The sequence below is a fragment of the Cloeon dipterum genome, chromosome 2 (genome assembly GCF_949628265.1).
Source record: "Cloeon dipterum chromosome 2, ieCloDipt1.1, whole genome shotgun sequence".
NCBI lineage: Eukaryota > Metazoa > Arthropoda > Insecta > Ephemeroptera > Baetidae > Cloeon > Cloeon dipterum.
In genome coordinates, this window is record NC_088787.1 from 25,039,246 (window position 1) to 25,060,822 (window position 21,577).

At 42.6% G+C, this 21,577-nt stretch overlaps 1 protein-coding gene and 1 long non-coding RNA gene across 14 annotated transcripts in view; one reads left to right on the plus strand and one right to left on the minus strand.

Annotated features, from left to right (window-relative positions):
- mtd (mustard) overlaps nt 1–21,577 on the minus strand; it is a 48,121-nt gene that overhangs the window by 15,047 nt on the left and 11,497 nt on the right. For 3 of the 13 annotated variants that reach the window (XM_065479760.1, XM_065479757.1, XM_065479758.1), the window contains exons 1-7: nt 18,471–18,926; nt 14,458–14,520; nt 12,998–13,110; nt 6,280–6,362; nt 4,650–4,914; nt 1,825–1,991; nt 333–864 (exon numbers count right to left, since the gene is read on the minus strand). In XM_065479760.1, the coding sequence (XP_065335832.1) occupies nt 333–864; nt 1,825–1,991; nt 4,650–4,914; nt 6,280–6,362; nt 12,998–13,110; nt 14,458–14,520; nt 18,471–18,805 (1,558 nt within the window). In that variant the 5' untranslated portion in view covers nt 18,806–18,926. Of the gene's footprint in view, nt 1–332; nt 865–1,824; nt 1,992–2,144; nt 2,247–2,772; nt 2,791–4,649; nt 4,915–6,279; nt 6,363–8,838; nt 8,970–12,997; nt 13,111–14,457; nt 14,521–18,470; nt 18,931–21,577 lie in introns of those variants that run through there. The other 10 variants (XM_065479764.1, XM_065479762.1, XM_065479755.1 and 7 more) reach the window with 9 other exon arrangements.
- LOC135936808 (uncharacterized) lies at nt 9,165–10,200 on the plus strand. Its single transcript, XR_010574391.1, has 3 exons — nt 9,165–9,293; nt 9,873–10,045; nt 10,103–10,200. It is a non-coding gene; the product is annotated as an uncharacterized LOC135936808 (long non-coding RNA).

Consider the following 21,577-nt stretch of genomic DNA (forward strand, 5'->3'; position numbering starts at 1 on the left):
CAACTACTATGTTTCTTTTTGAATGAATGTGACTGCATGATTGTATTTTTTTTGCAATTGGATGTATGAAATTCGGTATAATTATTGTGATGAGTTATATGCATGCCAAAAGTCAAATAAAGATTATTATTATTTTGGCGAAAATTGCATTTTAAAGCGGAACGTACCCAGAGTCCCCTTGTTAGGACTTAAAATCAACCACTTTTCTGACGATATTATTGACAAATTAACTGTTTATATCCCCGTTTCACTTGCTATTTGACTATTTACTATGAGAGCAAACGGTCTTCCTTTCACACATTAAATTATAACAACCTAAACCTCCTCCTCACCTGAGTCATAGATGCTAGGCTTGTCATCTAGCCTGGAGACAGCATGCGGCGCTGGCGAGGGGGTAGGCGTGTCAGCGGGGGCGGTCGGCGTGACGAGGTCACGTTCGAAAGCCTTGGGGAAGGCGTCGCCGTCTCGCGCGGCGGCGCCAGGCTCGGCCGACGAGCAGTGGCTGGCCTCTGGCGAGTTGGACGACGACGTGTGATGCGCCAGCTCAGGGAAGCACTCGTCCTTTACCGGTGAGCAATCGGCGCCAGAGACGGCGCCGCCGCCGGACCCGGTTGCACCAGCAGGGTAGTAGATCACAGGTCGGGGGTGGTCGGCGGTGCGGCTCGGCGTCGGCAGATCGGCGCCTGGCACGTGGCGCACCCGCATGTGCGCGATGTCGTGGTAGATGGCTGAGTTGACCACGAACTCCATTGGTGCGATCACACCGTACGACTCCGGCCCGTGCTCGATCACAAGCGGGTCGGACACGTTTGGGTCGAACATGACCGCGTTGGGTGTCACCAGCAGAACGCCACCCACCACACCCTGTCAAAATACAACGAATTAATAAAAAGTAAATACATCATTCTGAATAAAAATACAATGTAACAATAATGAGTTTTCAGTCTAAACTCTAAATTAATTTTTAGAAAGTAGGAAATTAAAACTAGGAAAATTAAAACACATTTATAAAGCTTGAAGAGTAAAGTTTCAAGAATATTTATCGTATTTTCGTGTTTATTTAAGGATGCTCAATTTTCTTGAACAATATTGCACTAGAGTTACAATAATAATAATTATAGTTGTTAATATAAATAGAACAGACAGGTGACCTACCTAAACAGCATTGTTTATAAAAATACCATATTATGACTACAATCCCTTCTAAATCATGGAGTCTTGATTTATTTAATATTTAATTTACACATTTCAATCCTCTAAAAATGCATGGTTTGTGCTCGTTTGATGTTCAATTGGAACGCTCAGGAAAATTAGGCATTCATCTGAATTTCACAGACCATTCATTTGAAAAATAAATGTGTTGATGCAGTGTTTAATTAACATATTGAGCAGAAAATGAGGAAAAAAATCTTCAAATGTCCCTTAAAACAGTCAATTTTATCGGGATAACAAAGAATTCATTTATTTTAGCACAAGCTTGTTCCATCAATCCAGCTTTAGACAATTTTTATGGAAAGATATTTTATTTTTGTACTTATATACTATGAAAAGCCAAGGGTAACCCTATTCTTCTCTTGATATTTTGCCTTCAGTCTAAATATTTATTCTGCCGAGAAGCAACTCAAAAAGCAAACACACGCCTAAGGCGGAATACGCTCTTATCAGCGGCGAATTAATATCGCAGAAAGGCGAAGGGAGAAAGAAAGGACTTCGTGCCGCGGCACACTGGCGTGAATTAATCAGCAGCATGATTATGCACAGCCACAGGTGCTTGGAGGAAAAATTAGAAGAAGGGTGAGTGGGTGGGCATGGGTAGTCAGTCACCTGTCCATCGGTGATGTGTCGGACGTTGATGCGAAGGAAGCGCTCTCGTACGTCCTTGCCCTTCCTGAAGGAGGCCGACGACTCATGGCCTCCTTGCTGCGGATCGCTGCTCGACGACGTTCTCGCGCTTGGAAGCGGCGACACGGGACGCAAACTGTCCAGCAGCTCTGCAACGAAATTGATTTCATGATTAATTCAAAAAATGTCCAAATTAGCTTTGTTTTGAAATAGAAAGAATTGTTAAGTGCAATATCTGATTAATTTAGGCTAACAACCAAGATTAAAAATTTTAAAACTTGTAGAACGAGAGCGAAACATACTGATCGCCGAGCGCTTTAGGTTGGCCGCCGCCCGTCCGAAAACGGAGGGAGCGCTGGCGGACTCCAAGATCGTTCCGATGTTCGGCGGAGACATGTGTGTGTGTGTGTGTGCTGCGGGTGTATCAGGCGAGAGACAAACAACAACTGCACTTACATACTGCCTCTTGGGCCGAGAGTAATAAAAAATTCCTTGTAATACCCAGTGTTATCCGCTTGTGTTTCGCATTGCATATGCAAATGAAAAGTTTAATCTGCTGCTCCGCGTGTCAAAATTGTTGCTTGTACACACTAAGCCCACGCAAATATTTGTCATGGAATCAACGACACGCCGCAGAATCGAGATCTGATGTTTCGCAATTCTCGCAATGTTTTCGTTTTCCAGTTTGTGCGTAGTCGGCAGAATGAGCCAATAACCCATCAACGTCGACTGACCGCGCAACCAATTTATTTTGACATTTACATGTGTTGATGACTGAGAGCCCGATTGGAAGCTAAAGACTGACCACAAATAATGACTTTGACTTTTTATGTTATTTGTTTAGGTTTCATCAGCGACCTTGTGAATTATTTGCGGCCCAAGGCCCGAAATGTTTTTGACAAAAACATCAAATTTTGAAGCGTTACATACGATTTTGAGTCCAGCAACACAAGGACACTACGATCTTCTTCATCTTGGCTGCGGCACTAAACGAATAACGTGCTCAAAAATCACAAACTCAGCCTCAAGTGGACCCGGCCAACCACCTTTAGCCAAAACCAGTTTTTGTGCGCAGTTAGAGTTCTAAAAGTAGCTAAGGAAGAGAGAAGAATGACCTGAAGGGTCATCAAGAAAGAAAAAAGGAAAATTAGAATAATTAGCTGTCGCGAGGATTTGCAACAGAGTGGCTTTTTTCTGAAAAAGTGGCGGCATACTCTTTAAGAAAGAACAACCCTCAACATCAACACACTTTTAGGTCTGGTACAAACAAGGAAATCATGAAAGCACAAGTTTCCATTTCAATACGGAATGAATCACAGGAACATAACCTCTAAAATTGCAGAATGAAGAAATTGACTATCTGTGAACATTTCAAGCGATCTAATTGATTTGGCACATGGAAACCGCATCCACGATGGCCGGCGGCGGACGTGTCGGAAGATCTGATAAGCAACCAGGAATAAAACAATTTGAGCAATTATCTATCAAAACTGCGGCCGCGGCGGGCGGGGAAGCGGTTGGCACGCACGCACGGGGCCCCCAATAAGGAAGAGCCCGCGATGGCTGCTCCTTCCGAGCGCAGCGAAGAATTGGACGAGAGAGAGAGAGAGAGAGAGAGAGAGAGAGAGAGAGAGCTGGCTGGCCGTGAGGACCGTCACGGCAGTGGCCATGAAAACGAAACTATCCATACTACGCTACTCACTCACTCACTCAGTCGCTCTCGGCACGCCGGTGAAAAGAATAAAATAAAATGCTCACAGCTCAGGAAGCTCTTAAGTCGACGCCACTCGACCGGCTGAATGAATGACCAGCGAAAAGTGTTTGAGCAACAGTTATTTACGCGTTTTACTGATAAAAAATATCTCTTTGAGTGAGCGACAACGAAAAAAATCCCTGCTGAAATGTTTTTTTTAGTAGTAGGTTTTCGGTAGTTTCTGCGACACAATATATTTTGCAAGCCAAAATTATTTGCTTTATACAAAAAATCACAAGACTGATTGTGAGTTGGTGCACTTTCTACAATGTTCTAGAAAATACGATTGTTCAAACAAAATTTTATATCGAAACATTTCAATTTATTTAAAGAATGGTGAACCCAAGATTGTCCGCTATCCGTTGTTTTATTTAAATTTGTTTCACTCAAAAATTTTCTAAGCAGGTTTATTAGCAAAGAAATCCAACCTGAATTCCACAATTTGTTTGCGGCGTATAATCAGAGCACGCTAAATTGTTGCGTCAGCTGCAAAATCGACGCACGAGAGCATGACTGACATAAAAAATCAAGAGGATTTGCCTGCCAATTGCGCAAAATGACAGAAAATTGAAAAACCCAACAAGGAAATTTGCCTTGAAGTTGGTCAAGAGCGATTAACAAATTCCAATCCCTTTGAGAGTGACAAGCGTTTAATTATTGGCCCATAAATTGGTTCAGTAGGTCAGGCTTTATAGTTTCATCTTTACTGCCAACGCAGGCTAAATTGATTTTCGAACGACGCAACAAACTTTAACCACAAATAAGCAAAAATAACTTATGTTAACACAGAAAAGGCTTGCAACTATGAGACTGAAGTCAAAGGACAAGTTCGTTGACTTTTGAAATTTGCATGTCAGCGAAATGAAGAGCTGATCATATCGAAGGAAATGTACTTTCTCGCAAAGAAGAGAGTGTCTTCTTGCAAATCATATGCGGTACATATGAACACAATAAAAAAGTGGCCAGTGTAAATTGTCAACATTGCTCATCATTTTTGAGAATTTTGATCAATTATTTGATATTCTAAAATAAAAAATGACTTCAAAATACTCACGTCTCTCGATGTCAATGTCAAGGCCCGAGTCGGCGTTGTTAGTGGAGGATTGGAAGTCAGAGGAAGCGAGGGAATCGTCAGCGGACGCTCTTGAGGTGGCTCCATCAGCGTCTGAGTTAGCGGCCGCCGACTCCCTCGAGGGCACGAATAGCACCTGGCCAGGGAAGAGGGGTAGCCGCTGGGGCAGTTTGTTCAGCTTGGCGAGCTCGCCGGGCGTCGTGTCGAAGCATGCTGCCACGGAAGTGAGTGTGTCGCTTGCCTTCACCTGCGACAACGGGACATCAATCAAATTGCACTTGAAAAATTCTGAATTTTAAATTTTAGCCAGTGAGTTGGCTCACATTGTTAGGGCATTCTCAGGAGTGTCAAAGCAGTGGGAGATATTTTAGCATGTCTGCGATCAATTTCTGCCTACCCAATGTCAGAGACGGCGAGGTGAAAAGGTGGTTAATCATTGGCTTGAAATGTTCAAATGGCTCAACGGGTTATGAGGCATACCAGCGCTGACTCGCTAATTGCTGGTTTTCGCACCATCTTAGCGGCTTTGAGGACAAATTTCCAATCAAAGTCCTTGGTGAGGGGAGGCGAAAAGATGGCCACATTGGGCCCAAGCTCCAATGCTGCCACTTGGGCCCCACATTATTCGCTCTCGATTAGCTCATATAGTCCACGGGATTGAGCAGAGGTTCAAGAAAAAAAATGAAAAAAATCTATGGGAAAATTAAATGGTACACGTGTTTTGAAATTATCAAAGTTATGTTGGTCTCTTTAGAAATGGTTTTTCCATTTTTTTATTAAACAAATTTACTTAATTTTGCCTTTGCCAGAAGCTAAATTAGAGGTAAATTTGTTTTCACAACAAGTCTGAACAATCCGCCTTGCGTCAAAGTAGATTACTTTTCCTCGCTCTTTGCAATTGGGAGGTGCCCACGGATTAGAGCCGCACCTGGCTCCGTTCTGTAATCCCTCTCGCTAAAAAAGCTGAAGCCGAATAAGGTGGGTTGGTGCGCGTGTTATTCTTTTCTTTGTTCGCCGCGGCCGACCGAGTGCAGCTAGCCCGTTTTGAATAATGCACGCAGAGAGAGAGAGAGAGAGAAAGAGAGAAACGGGTCAGAGCGCATTCGTTATCAGCCTGGGATCGCGGACAAGAGGCAGGACTCTTTGGATTATTGCGACACACGCGCTCTGCTTTTTATTGTTGTTTGGAGACAGCTGCTGCCGCCGCTTATGCATGAGTTTGCGTAATCGCCTCTTTTCTTTCACTGTCGGCGATAAATCAAGATCCGGAAAATTACCTGCTCACTAATCCGCCGTTATTACTTTGCAAGGAAAGGTTAATTAGTCGCGGGGAAAGGCTGTAATCGGCTCTGGGCGCTGAGCGGCGACAGCCAGACAAACATAGGGGCTCGCTTGATTAGTTTTCCTTTGTGCACAATAACTTGGAGCAGTTTGATTCATTTTAAGAACAAATGCTGCTCTCATTGTCGGCACTAACTCTGTGGCTCAGCCGGACTAATTAAGCACTCTGAGTGAACTTGTTAAGCACCATCGTTGGGGGAAAGCTCGAATCAACAGCAAAATGAAAATACTCCCAGTAACCTGACTAAGAATAAAATGTAACTAAACTTACCACGTAAGTGACTGTGTTTGGTGGTTGCGTAATTTTTGAAGCCACTTTGGTCTCCTTAACAGTCCCCTCCACAGCTGATTCATCTGGAAAAAATGAGACATTTTGTTATATTGAGTGGATTTGATCAAATTTCAGTTAAATATATAAATACGTTCACGAGACGGATATTTCGCCGGCTGACTTTTCTCGGAGCGACCTTAATGCTAATGATGTGCAAATATAAGAACGAGGCGTTGTTGGTTGGCTTTATTTAAAGCTGCTTTTGTTTAATTACGGCTCTATCATTGGCATGAAAGATGCCAAGTAATGGCTCACGGAGCTCTGCGAGGCTCTAATCATTGCACTTCTTACGTACTCGGCCAAGTCAATAAAAAGCCCCTGCTGACATTGACACAATGAATGAGTTGGCGAAAAGAATCAGGAAGCCCGTGGCCAGGTCAAAAGAAATCGAGACCTCCCTTTGGTCAGGGTCCTCCTCGGACGCCGCGGGTCGGCAGAAAACCTGTGCGATAGTAATTACAACAAAAAGTAAGTGCTTTTATTTTCGATCCCGACGCTAACACACAAGACCTAATAATGGACATGAGACGCTTTTGATGTCTACGCGATCAGAGGTAATCGGCAGGATTGCGAAAGACACCCTTCCACGAGACCGACGCATTAATCGACATGTGAGTGAGGACCTGCGCTAATCAGGGATCACGAGGATGAAGACAAGTGACGCCGCACTATTTTAACTAGACACAGGGTTCTATAGTGAAAAGCGTAGTTTCGACGGCACTTTAAAGGAGGAATAACATAACTTAAAAACACCCCTTGCTGCGCCTAATACATGATTGCATAAAACTCGTCGAGAGAAATTGAAATCTACCATGAAAACATGTTCAAACAACGCAAATTTTGTATAAATTTGTCAACGTTAAAAAATTTTGTAGCCAGGTCCATTTTGATCATTGCATTTTTGATGGATGAATAAAAAAATAACGCAAACGATCGTAAAACTGATGTCAGCAATGAAAATCATTTAAATCAACCCCCTATTTAGTGGATATATTAAGAGCAAAATTCTGAAAAATAACCTTTACCTTTCGTTGATTAATATACTATCTAAAACTTGGGAAAGAGCTAAAATTTCCCCTAGGTTGTCATATTAAATTTCTGAGAAAACTCACTTGAAAGTTTCCACGCTAATCAAGCAACGAAGACTGTTTGCTAGTTGATTTATTTCACCAAAGTGCAAACAAACTGTGAAAATTTATGATAATTTTGGCAAAATTTGAAATTTAACTGTTTCTCGGTTTTTATTTATTGCTGTTTATTCTCACACTAGGTCAATACATTCATGTTTGATCATAGCAAATCGTTGAGATTATTTTTCAAACTAAAAATTTGACAACGGTCTATTTTAGTCAACAATTCAAATTAATTTTAATTCTGGCCCTTTGGCAATCCACTTTAACAACCCATGGCGTATTTTATTGGGGCATCCTGAAAGAGAGTTGAAATGATCAGGATATTTGCAGAGTGATATAGGAAAATAATGCTTAACTTTCTATCTCTGAGTGCAAACACTTGATTGGAAAAGCCATTTAATTCCTCAATTTGATAGCGCCGATGATAAAACAGATGAAAGTTGGCAACTGCCATTCACAACTAACTTAACTCACAGTTTAATCTTGATTCGGAGTTGAAAACGCGAAGGAGATTAATCACAGGGTCAAGGTCGCGGGGAAAATGCAAATTTCCAGCCGTCTCTTTAAGCAACATTTCAGACTGAACTGAATTTCGCACGTGCATGTCGAAAGGCAAAACAAAGCAACGTGACTGTTTGGGTCGTTGCGCAAAATCGAGAGGCAAGCAAGAAGTGTTAAGCCGTGTTTCGGATTCCGCGGCGCCCCGCGAGGGCACCGCCGCCGCCCACCGTCCAAGGTGACCTACGCGCCGACCAGGACAACACCCACCCACGCACGAACCGCCGACTTTGGCACGTGTGGCACTCCGTGGAAAAATAATCATATTCTGGCACGATTCCACCAGGCAAGATTAGACAGAATGAGGCTCACCCCATTTCGTGTAAAATATAATATGCCATAAATTTGAGGCATAAAAAGTGGCTGGCTCATAATTCAGTCTGGTAATCGTTTTTTTTTTCCAGAAAATTTAATACACTCAAAAGGATCAACAACGTAAAAAATTACGTCCTTATCACTACTATGGTTGCCAGATGGCTCGACAGCTAACTCCAACATGCCCCACAATATGCAACATATTAAAATTCACAAATTTCCCCAAATGCTATTAACATATTTCGATCTACTCGTAGCAATCGTATTTAAACTGAAATTGATGCCACAATCGATCGGCGCTGTCAAAATTGCAGCACGAGGGGCGCGAACGAGGCGCGGAATACGCCCATGGTACTCGCCCCAGAGGCGTTTGCGGCGGCGGAACCGCAATTGGGCCTAAAAGCAGGCGATTTGTAGCCGAGTTTTGTTTTGACGGGCGAGCGTTGGCCCGCCGGGTGGGCGTTTTTATTTACTTTCGGTCGCGACGACTCACCTCGTCCGCGTCTGTTGATCGACATGTGCGCGCGATCGGGAAAAATCGCTAATTGCTGCGCGCCTTGGGGTGCCGCGGCCCCTCGCCGCTCGGGGACTCCTGCTGCTCGTGGGGGGCTGGGCCGACGACCCAGAAAGCGAGAGACGGAGAGCGAGAACGGCAGCCGTGCAACAAAGCCCGCACAGAGAGCGAGTATCGATTATCAGCAGGTGCGCTTCCGACATACAAAAACAGCTGACTGCACCCGAACGACCCGCGGAGCCCCCTCCGCGTGCGCTCCCTGTACTACTTTCCGCGCCCGTCGCTGCTCCACTTCCGGAAAAACGACGAGCGGAATTCTGGAAAAGAGTCACGTCCGACAACCGACCGACGCGGCCAATGGAATATTCTGGAATGGCGCGGAAAAACGCCCTGTTCGTCCACGAGATACGCGATTTGAAGCCATCAAACTGATAGTAACGGGAAATATTAAATTAGCTTTTTAAATGGTTAAACAATAAATTTCTGTAAATTAAGTGATTGATAAATGAGGAATGAGGCTGGTATTTAATGAATTTTTTGTTTAGTTAAATGTGATGTCGGTCTGTGCCCTATTTGATAGTGCGGCTAGTATACAAGACACTGCCCAGCGTAATTTATTTTTAAATACCTCTGTATTTAAAGTTCAAAGTACTCCGGAGAAAAATACTGGATAGCTGAATAGAAATAAAATCCATATAAAATTATAGATTTTTTAAAACTGCCTATGCCTTTACCGTTGCAGAGGTATCAACCTTAATAATATGCATAATACCAAAGTTTTCATTCACTGACGCAACATCTGTCTTGTTAAATCTATATATATTTCCCTAAATTAGCACGCGAATATATAATAATCAATCACATGACATGAACATATTAAGCCATTTTGCAATGGCCCCAATAAACGCGTATGTGCCCACCATAAAATTGTGCACAAAAGTGGTATTATAATGAAACGGTTCTCGCGCGCACGCGGTGCACGGCAGCAACTAATAACGTAATGTGCTTTTCAGCTGCGCGCTTGGCAATAAAAAGCGGACCTTGAGCAGCGGTGGCAATTTGTTGTTTGGTTGATTGAGAGAAAGACTAGAGAAGAAAGACGAGTTGCAACACGACTGCAGCACGACATCAAAATAATTTAACCCGTTGACCAGGGAAAGCTGGAGTTAGTCTATCGGTTGGTAAGGTAAAATGTCAAATATCTCCGATTTCTAGGTGTTTTTGATAGCTGCTTTCTAAACAGTTTCCTGTTTCGATCGAATTTAAGCATTTCCCCCGATACTTCCTAGAAAGCTTATTAAAAAGACGCATTTTGATGCACGCAGTTAAGGGCATTCACATCAAACGCACGTTTCAAATTAATGGTAATTAAAAAGATGTTTGGAATAATCATGTTTGTGCAGTGCATTTTTTATGTTTTAGATTGAAATCTTCAATAATTAAGTAAGGCAACAACTAAAACTATTTTATTGATTTAAATTCTTGCAGATTTCAAAGGTATGGAATGAAAAACAAGAGTAAAAATTAGTGAATTTGCGCTGTCTCATCGATTTAAGAAATGCCTCCATTTATTTTGTATTTCGTTATAATAGGGAGGTTTGGGGTGTGGTTAAGATAAAAAGAAAACCCTTCCTCTGGCTTTGATACAAGCTGGAAATGTTTTGTAATTATCAGGAACAAATTATCAGAGGCCGGAAATTTCCTTTCACTTAAAAGCTATGTGAAATACGGTGGTTATAAACGATGTTCCGTTAGGAAAATTAAACATTTCTAAATAAAGGTTTAAAATAGACTATCCAGTTTCGTTTTAAAAAGAAAAAAAGAAAAATAAGAATGGAGAGAGACAAGGCAATAAGGAACGATTTCACACAATGGGTGAATGGAGGACAACAATGAATTCAAATGAGTCCGCTGCATGTTTGAAAAATAGGAATTGTTTCCCAATATATACAAATGTGAAGGACCTCAATTATAAAATTGTTTTCCCCTTCTTTTCCAATCAAATTGTTGCGTTGAAGATATAACATTTTGGACAATTTTAACAAAACATAATTTCATTGAGAGCAGATATCAGGCACCAACTGTGAGATGAAATAAAATGTTGACTATCCAATGGAAAATGATTTGACTCATTTGCTTCAGAGGAAGGTCTCCATTGACCCTTTTCTCAATTGTGGGCGCGCAAAATGCACATCTTCGACCCGCTTTTCCTGCTGCTATCGATCGATGTTCTGCGGCTGCACAATATGCCGTTTTTCCGCCACCGCTGCCGTCGCCGCGTTGCACCGCGGAGACAATGAGAAAGTGAGTGTTCACCTTGCCGGTCGCCGCCCAGCTCGGGAAGATGCGAAAAAGAGAAGGCTGGCCGGCCAGCATCAGCAGCGCTTGGCAAGGTCGAGTCCGCGCGTTCATCTCTGCTGCGGCGGCGGCCGCAGGAAATGAAATTCCCCAGAGCGCGGCGGCGGAGGAGGAGGAGGTGCATGAACCTTCAGGGAGCGCACGCCAAAGGTCGGCACGGCCGTGGCGCGACCTGCTGCAATTAATTACGCGCCGAATTCTTGATTTACGGCCGCGCGAGAAACACGACACGGATCATTTTATTACGCGCCTAATTTATTGTTAGCGAATTTGTGCGGCCGCGTGCGAGCAAATTAATTTGAATAATTGATCTAGAAACCCGCTCTCGCGTAATGACCGCGCATAATAGTGAGGAATGCCGGCGCTTTTTCTGCTGGAATGCTTGCACTCGACACGAATAATTGGGTCAAAAGCAGCTCAATGCACATGTAGTACATTATCTCTGTGTGTACTTATGAGACTCGATCGTTTTATTGTAATTTTACGCTGCTCCAGTTACTGCTGCGTCTGCACAAAAAAGGCATATTGACGACCGTTCCTAATAAAGTCAAAATTAAAGCTCTGCGATTGTAAAGGCCACGCATTTCATCTGGAAACGAGACCATTCGAAATTCGATTTTTTTATTTTACTACCGAGTCCTTGTCATTTGGGTACTAAAAAGAAGTAGGCTAAAAGATAGGAAAAGAGCCTGCGGGTTGGCTTGCTCTGACGAAACCTGGCAAGACGATCAGGGTCCTTTGGTTCACGTTCACGCACAGCACGGTTCCTGAATTGCCGCCCACTAATTGTTGCGTCGGCTGATTCATGGTTACCTTAGCGAACCTGAGTTTAGCTACATATCTAGAAAATTCGCATTGTTTTCTCAATAATGAACGATACTTAAAAATACTACGCAATTTTACAAAATTGCTGGCAATGATAATAGCTATGATTTTGCTGAATCTAATGCCACAATCTTGCATCATTTTTTTTTCTAAATTTGGCATGTCGAGGTATTTGATGATGATTTTTTATGGCACGCAAAAAAACGTAGAAATGACTTTCATATCACAGCTGAATTTTTTTTTTTTCGAAGTATATGCGCAAACACATCTCGTAAACATTAGTTTGCTTCCAATTTAAGTTGCCCATAGAAGGGATGTGGAAGAACCCTAGGTCAATTTCAGAGACTTTAGGAGCTATAGTTTGCCATGAATTAACTAAATGCATCCGTCAACGGAAATTAAAATTTAGAAAGCCATTAATTACTTTCGCATGGACAGGAACAATTTTGAAAATCCGGGCGTTGATTTTAATTCGTAAAAGCCAGTGAAGGATAATCATGGCTAAATCACTGAAATCCCGCAGCTCGCAACGAGAGCATTTGCCACGGTTAAAACGGAGGTTGAAATCTACTTTTTTCGCAACGAGCTCTCCGCTGCCGCCAAAACAAAAGGAACTGGCTGTTTTGGCGGCGATCAGCTTCAAGTGCAACTCTCGGAACAGTCATCGCGATTGATGGCGGTTTTTGCGCAAGCAGCGACTTCTCGGAATGTCAAGAAACGGCGGTGCGAGTGCGCGCCGGTGCTGCTGGAGCACACGGAATCGATATTGCGAAGGTCGTCGGAAAAGTGTGCGAAATTACGACGCACTATGTAAGGGCGGGCGGACGGATGAACGAGGAGCAAGCAAAACAATAGCGGGCAAACGAGCCTGCGAAAAGCCTCTCGTCTTCCGTTCCGCTCCTTTCTTAGCGTACGCGTCGAGTGGCGAGAAAAGTACGTAAGGGCTGCGGCTCACCGGTTGAGTTCTCTTCGCTCTGCACGGCTTCGATGCGGCCCTCGACCTTGCTGCGCAGCGAGTTCAGGTCGAACGGCATCAGCAGGCCGTGGTCCACGCTGCGGCTTTTGCTCCTGCAACAATTGAGAGTAACGAGCTGAGTGAGAGAGAAAAAGAGCGAGACAGCCGCCCGCAATCAGAGCCGCTTGCTTCCTCGTCGCCGAATCAGCAAGACAAAGTCGGCCCAAATGTCACAAGAGTCGCGTTGCCAATTTTCCATTTACAAAGCAACTCGCATGCATGCCGAAAACGCGATTATAATTTTTGAATGAATATGATGTAAATTAAATATGATAGAAATATAATTGTTATTAGATGCAGATTGTCGTTTGCCTTTTGCAATCAAGAACGGTTATTTACAGTTTTAATCGATCACTTGATTTATTGTACGTTTTCGATTCTGATCAAAACAGTGATTTTTTTCTACACATTATACGCTTATAAATTCTAAATTGGGATTCAAACAGAAAAGGATTTTAACCTTGGAACTTTAAGAACTATGTCAAGCATTTTAATTCAATTCTTTACATAATCCACTTTCCAACTGTAAAGGTATTGATTGCCAGTGCGTCATACTACTTGGTCTCTATTATGTCGTTTCAATTGGAATAATTTAAAATCACTGGTCATGTTTATTGACAACACTGATTGGAAACTACCGAATCAGAATGCTCAGTTCGCTGAACAAACAGGGACAATTTAATAGTAAATAAACACGAATCTAAATGCGTATCGAAATTGTACGAAAATCAGGCAAAAGGCAAACATTTATGATTAATGTACAGTGTACAGTTGGCCGACACCAGAGAAACATTGTTTTTGGGCGGCAAACATAATCTCTGTCAGGCAGTTTGGGTGGGCAAGAGTTTTGTAGCAAGCAGGTCGGATTATTTGCACAGTGTGTTAGCATGTACTCCCGTTTATGTGTTTCTGTTTGTATGGATGTGCGGGTTGTGTTGCTTACGGAGTCGAGGGGTGGATGCTGGTTGCTGGGCGCGTAGAGAAAAGGGGCAAAACAGCAAACTAGCAGGGCTGGCGACTTCTTCCAGCTTTCTCTTGGTTCACAACACGCAGAAGTTTCAAAAGGGTGGTGTGAGTGTGTTGGGTATGGTAATGAGCAGAGAGAGAAAATTAGTGCGCGTATGGAAAATTGACAAACACGAGCAAATCGGAAGAAAGTCAAAAGATTTCTGCATAAAGCTGGAGTTTACAGTGGACAGAGAGCACACCTGCTAATGAAATCGATATTTACGCCGTGGCTTCTGTACCACTCGGTGCAAGCCACAAATGTCTTGAGCAAAATTATGCAGAAGCCCTGGGTAGCAAGAAGGTGTAAAATGCGTCAAAACGGGTTAGTGAAGCATAAAAAGTAGAGATAGAAGAGAATGAGCGAAAAAATAATATCACGGGACAAAACTTACCTGGCACAGTGCAAATTTTCGTTATCAATTGAGGGGGGCACATCTTGTGACGCTCGTCTCGGCCTAAAGGGCGAACAAAAAGGTGAAACAAATAACATAAATGAAAATAATGCACACAAAAGGAGAAAGAAGAAGAGGAACAAGACTTTTAATTTCGAGTCGCTGCATTTCCTCCTTCGGGGAAACCGGCTAATTGTAAGAAAGACTATAGGGCTCTTGGGCACGTTGTCGAGAAGAAAAAGTTGCTGAGCGACCGAAAAGTTTGCGGGAGAAAGAAGGTAGGAAGAGGGTGATCGGCGACGCGTCGGGGCCAACCAAGAGCCGGTCGACGTGCGTGTTAACCTCGATTATTTTCGCTTCGTTTTGCCGTTCGAGATCGGAGAGGCAAGGCAAGTGGAGCAAGAGGAGTCCATTTCTGCACTCAATATTGCATATATGTGCATGGTAAGGCACCGGCCGCTTTTACTTACACTTTCATGATCGCACAGAAACTGGTACAAGGAGAAGCAGCGGATCGAATTTCAAGCACACAAAGGATTAGCTCGGGAAAATTTCGCACCATGGATGATCGATCGATCATAATCCGAGTTGACGCCAAAGCGAATTACAACTTTTATCTCATCTGTGAGAACTTATTGGAGGTTGTGAATTATCCCAACAGATATGTAAATTCCGTATTATCTTTTCATATCTCGTCCGCATTTTTATTGAACCGATGAAAGTAAACAATTCAAAATGCGATACATTTTATCGACAGCTGGCAGAAAATATTTTGATAGGTGTGATCAAAAGGGTGAAATTAATCTAATTAATCCCAGTATTAACTGCTTTATCTAAACAGCCAGATTAGAATAATTATAACGTATTATGATCATTCGCAATAATTATTCGACCTAAAATATCAAACAGTTTCAATGATCTCTTGCATTCTCAAGTTGTTTATTTTTGTCCTTTTTCCTTTTCCGATGATTAAATTAAAACCGAAAATTTTATACGATTGAGAATCCGAGTGCATTTCATACGTTAGAGAGAGGAAATCTTTTCCTCGTTTTACTGTAAATTTGACATCTACGTTTTGAGGTCGTTTGATATGATCTAGATTTGTTTCTGATGCGGGAGAGAATGAGGGGGAGCCCCCTGTTGACGATGATAAAATCACATTTTTTCCTAAAAGCTTCAATTTATCTAATTTTCCCATTAGAAAGGAAAAGGATATTATTTATGTCCTCGCTTGTACGAACATAAGATAAAATATAAAGCTATTGTGTTCTATGTATAGAAAGATATAAATCATTCAAATAATTTACAAAATTCAAGTACATTTCAGCTCGTGAACACGGTTTCGACCAGCAATAATCCTGTCTCTATTTCTGGGCATAGCTAACTAGCACGCGAGCAGCGTCAATATTTAGTAATGACCATGACAGCCGAAAACTCGCCAAAACAAGCGTATATTCAAGAAAAATATTTGAAATAAATCTGTAAATCTGAGTGCATGTATTGCCAGATTCATTTTAACTTCGCAAAAGGTTCTGCCATAAAATTTAAACTATAAAAGCGAGAGTGCTCGACATTTAGAGTAGTGAAAGAGAAATAATTGAAACGGCCCTATTAGATCCTTATATGACGCAATCGCACGACGGCCACTTTTTATGGACACAATATATTTCGGCCGAGGCAAGGTCCCAACGACAAGTGCAAATAAATCTCGCGGAATTATTATGTACCAACGACCCACGCGTAGGTGAACGTCAGTTTCTAGAAAGAGTACATTACACGGAATGATTAAGACATGACTTCGGTTTTATCTCTGCAAGCTGCCGTCGATTGCAAGGGCTCTGGACCTTGCTCCTGCGGATTTTCTCCTTGGATCAAATTTATTGAGGTCCGTTTTGGAATCTGAGCCTTCGTTAATTCGCCGACCTTGAATTAAAGACCATTCAGGCAAACTGCACAATGGGCAATTTATTTGGGAAACGGTATGCGCGCGTTCACTTCTTTTGTTAATTAGGCTACATTATTTATACGTTTTTCCTCAACTTGATGAATCATTTCAAAGTCAAATAAAGTGCTTGATCACTGGACAGTGCTGAACCAGATCTGAATGCATACATTTTTTTACTACTCGAGCACCGCACGAGTGAAATCAGCTTGGAGAGATAATTGAAAAACAGAGCTCACATGCACGATTGTTTAGAATGATGTGGATTGTTTCTTCAACAAGCTTTTACAAACACCAATATTTATCAAGAGAACGGCACTTGTTCCCTTAACCAGCACGTCGACGGGAATGCACGTTATATCGTACTAAAAACTTTGCACATGCGAATGCTGTTTGAAGTGTCTCAATGTTTGTGTAAGACAGCAAAATTCTCTCTCTGTCACGTTTTTTCATTTAGGTAATATTTGCGTAGAATCGAGTGGCAGCAATTTTTCAAGCGTTTTTTGACCATCTTTAGAAGTAATTGCCTCCCGAGGCGATATGATTATTATTTATGAAAAAAACACCTGGCTGGGGAGCTTGGATGGGCCAATTTTCAAACGCTTGGCGAAAGCAATTAACTTTGTCCGGTTGCGTAAAGTTTTCTCCGAGAGTGACGGCCTTTTTGCAATAATTGATTGGAAAATTTGCATTGTGTCTAGGGCAAATGAATCAGTGGGTGGGTGGACATGATGAATTCGCACGTATTTTCAAAATTAACACGTATCGCATAAGTGGAAGGAAAACAATCGCGGCCCACGTGAGAGCAGAAAATAGAATGACACTGATTAGCACTAACGCGCGCAATTGTGCTGCTGTATAAATAATAAGATTGCGATCTGCTGACAATTACTCTTGCCTGCGAATTTCAGCTTTGTGTGCAAATGCCGCGGAAGAGCAGCGGCTGATTCATCACGCGGCCACCAGCCTTGGATTTGCAATTAATGGGAGTTATGAGAGAAGATTAGCACGCACAGCTAATTTTTAATGCCTCTCGCGGCATAAGTAATCATGTTCCCTTGATGCACGACACATTTGCATATTATGATAGGCAGATCCAATTTGTTGACATTTACATAACGGCGAGGCGTAGCGCCAAGAAAAAAAAAGAATAACGAATTATATACTCACACATGACACATTTCGCCAATGCTATGGAGCTGAATTATAAAAAAAGACAGAATTCCGTCAGGAGTAAAATCGCGGAGAAGAGACGCAATTTACGAGGCAGTCAATAATAATTGCACTAAATACTAAACGAGGAACGGGAACTGGACGCGGTGGTGTGGCCGGCTCCCAGAGTCGTTTGGAATTAATCACAGGTCGCCTTCAAATTGCGCCGCCGGCGAAGGCAACAACAACTGCGAAATTCCGCGTTCGCGGTCGCGTAAAGGAGGAACCACGCAAACTGAATTCCGCACACACAGCACTGGATTATTAGAGTTTGCGTCAGCAACCCTAGGACGAAAATCAGGAAAGTTCCAAAGGGAATGATGAAATGCTTCAAGGTTACTAATACATCGTGTTTGAAATAATTTCTGTTGAGATTGTTAGAGCCCATTCCAAGCTTTGCCCTCCTGGACAGTCTTATCGCATTGTTTGCCAGCTATTCTGCCCTTTCTCCCAATTTCCTCTTTCTTTACAATCAAATGATTGACATTAAGTAAAAACAAACTACCACAAAATGAGTTCTCGTTTTACTTTCGCTAATTTAAGAAATTGTTTTAGTCCACGCGAAAATTAACGTGTGAATTGGAATTTTGCTATCTGCGCACATGTTTTGGTAATTTCAACGCCTGCATTCTTTTGATACTGGTCCTTTCAGAGCATCAAAGACTGGCGGATATCTGTCAACTAGATTCAAAAGAATTTGCGCAAACTCTTTTGAGTTGTACCCCTGGCATTTCCTTTGAGTTAAATTAAACAACTTTGTTACTATCAGCGCAGTGCCTGAAATTCCACGAACACTACAAACAAACAGTTTCACACGTGCGACAAGTCGTGGCGGCACCGGATGAGCGAGCGGCGTTACCTGTCAGTGGCGAAGATGTTCCACCAAGAGGACTTGCGCTTCTGCTTGGGCACCTGCAACAGCTGGTGCTGCTGGTTGCTGTTGGAGAGGTCAGCGATGGCGGCGACCGCGGCGACGGCGTGCGGGTCGGTGCCGCCGACGGCGACCACGACACCCTTGCGGCGGCGCCGCTCCAGCTTGTGGTGCCACGATTTGCGCCTCTTGGCGGTCGTCTGCGGCGCCTCGTCGGCGGCCAGCACGATCGGGGCCGGCACTGCGGCCCACGCGCTCTGCCGACGCGCCATCATCGGCCCGGTCGACGCCGGCGTTACCAAGAAGTTAGGAAGGCTCCTCATCTTCTCTCACTTCATCACACGGCGTGACTCGCTCGCTCGACTGGCTTGACTGATTGTTCCTCCTCTGGCCGAACCATCACCTTGTACTTCCTCCTTCTCTTCCAGACTCGCTCTCTCACACGTGGTCCTCGCGAGGACCCCCACCAGACCCCCACTCCCCCGTGCAGACGGACGCTCGGCTGGACGGCCGGCGGAGAGCCGTCTAGTGGCCCAAAAGAAACAAGGCGTTCTTATTTCCAGCTATGTTGTTCTTTTGTAAAAGCAGCGATAGCTCATATACGGTTTGATTACTGACAATGAGGTGAAAAATTGTAATAAACAGTGTTTAGAGAAGAGGAACTATAAGCTGACATCAGAAGTATTCAATAATTATATGTTAGCCTGCTTGAATTTCAATTTAAGTGAAATCAAATAAAAAATTTATGCGGATGAAAACACTCGACTTCACATAAATCGCTCAAAAATGTTAGTACACTGTTTATTTTGAAACGTAAATTCTTTTATGATTTTACCTAAATGTGCAGGTTTATGATTTTTATTAATTATTTGCAATTGTTTTATTTCACCCAAAATTATCAAATAAATAATTGCACCCACTTTGTAAGAAACATTAATTTCAATATTTCATGCGTTGAGTCAAACGAGGAAAAAACAAAGAGGTCACGTCGAACACCTGTTCCTGTACAATGAAAAAAACGTCCTTGAGCGAGATGAAAACCCATCAATTACAGATAGGTGCGAGTTGTCTTTTTCAGGCGTGTGACGGCGCCCGCCCTTTCATTGTTTCTTGCCCGTGGTGGGACAGCTCGATTTTGACGTTTTCGTTTTGCTTTTAACGCGCAGCCAGCGGGCGCGTTTATTTACATTAAATCGTGAGTGATTTGTGCACCGTGCTTTCAATTAGCTGTCTTTTTAAGGTCGGGATTTGCGCAGTTTTTCGTTGTATACGGTTCAGCCAATTAGATTAATGGGCTAATGTGAGCTTCACCTTTATTGCTAGTTGCAAAAAACTATCAATGACATGAAATGCCACTTCGCCCGCAATTAAGGGTTTGCTCCCTGCCGTTACTGTCGAAATTCTGCAGTCGGATCACGAGTCTGTTGTGCAAATAGCGTCATGCAACCTTCAGCTGTGGAAATATGCTGAACAGTCAATCTGTCTACTTTAATACGTGCGATAATCAAAGTCGGTTTGAAAATATGTTTTGAGTTAGTTCGCTCGATGTTTTCACAATTTTCGCCTTAAGAGCACATTCTTGGGTTGTTTTGCAAGTGTCACACTCTGGCAACGCATAGAAAGCAAAGTTTATAGCTCTAGAGCAGTAAATTATGCTGCAGTGAGCGTTCGGAAAGACTGGCAGATTTATGGCCGGCGCACAAAATAAAGTCTGGGATTAAAACAAACTTTCTATGCTAATCAAATTACCAGACTGATCGTTCCAAAACACACTGCTAAAGACTATTAAGCTTAAAAAGGCACTGATTGGCAGGATCAAATGTGCCGCTGATTGATTGGCACAGTTTCAAGCAAGAGATACGGTCCACGGCGGCCGTCACAACGTTTGATAAACACAAATAAAATTTCATCGCACGCGTCTTGATGACTTTGCCCAATACAAGACCGAAGCCCACGGTCACGGTAGCAGAACTGCAGGTGGTGAAACTTAGAAATATGCTAATTGTGGACAGCTGCTGATAATAATCTCTGTGGGAATTCCACGAAAATTTGCATAAAATCAATTCTAATTTGAGCCCTTTTTATTTTTCAAAGTACTTTGAAAGCATGATAACCTTGTTACCAAATAAAGTGTTAACATAATTGTGAAATATATGTTGTGTTTGAGTTCTACATCCCTAGCGAGTGAGTGAAAGTTTCCAGTCATTTACCACGCGTAAGCATATCGTTTTTGTGAGAGAATTACCAAAAAGCAGAGTTATATGGGCATGCTTCAAACTTTTAATAAAGAAAAGTAAAGTGAGGAATGTAAGAACAACCATATCGATTCATGCCACACCCTTCTTTTTCTTGTCCAAGAAGTAAATTACACATACAAGAATAACGGGGTGTGAGGCATGAACCACCTGAAACAATATGAGATTTTACATTCTCTACTTTACTTTCCTTGCCTTTTATTTTAAAGCGTTAGTGAAAGGTAAATTATGAGATAAATTTTCCGTCACTGCGACGGAGAGCAATAATTGCAAGAAATTTATATTCATACTCAGTTAAAAAACCTATTGATTTTATTCTTATCTTTTTGCCTATTATCCACGAGATCTTTCAGTGCGACATTTTTTAAAATTTTATGTTTATTAATTAATTGACATTTAGAGCGATTGAAACGATGTGTTATCTAAGTCACAATCTTATTAAATGCAATTAACCACCTTGAGATGTTGTAAAGAAGCGGGCCCATCAGCAGAATCTAACGAAATTATGACGTTGTTGACTAGCATCAGTAATTGTGAAACCCGATCGGGGTCGGCGAAAAAAGATTTCATCGACGCCGTAAACTTCGAAGATTATTGCTTCATTAGCGATCATCAGAGCGACAAAGGCGACTCGAATTTCCGCGACAATAACGTCCTTCTGGGGCGATTAAAATATAATGCAAACGATCGGGGAGCACAAAAATGCGTGCGTACACAAGAGCGGCGGCGTTCTAGATCTCGAGAGCGACCTTTGCCAAGGTAAGACGGCGAGCAAGCAACGGCGTGGGCATGATTTCTGCGCACGGCATGCACGGCCCACAGGCGCCGCAGGTGTTCCAT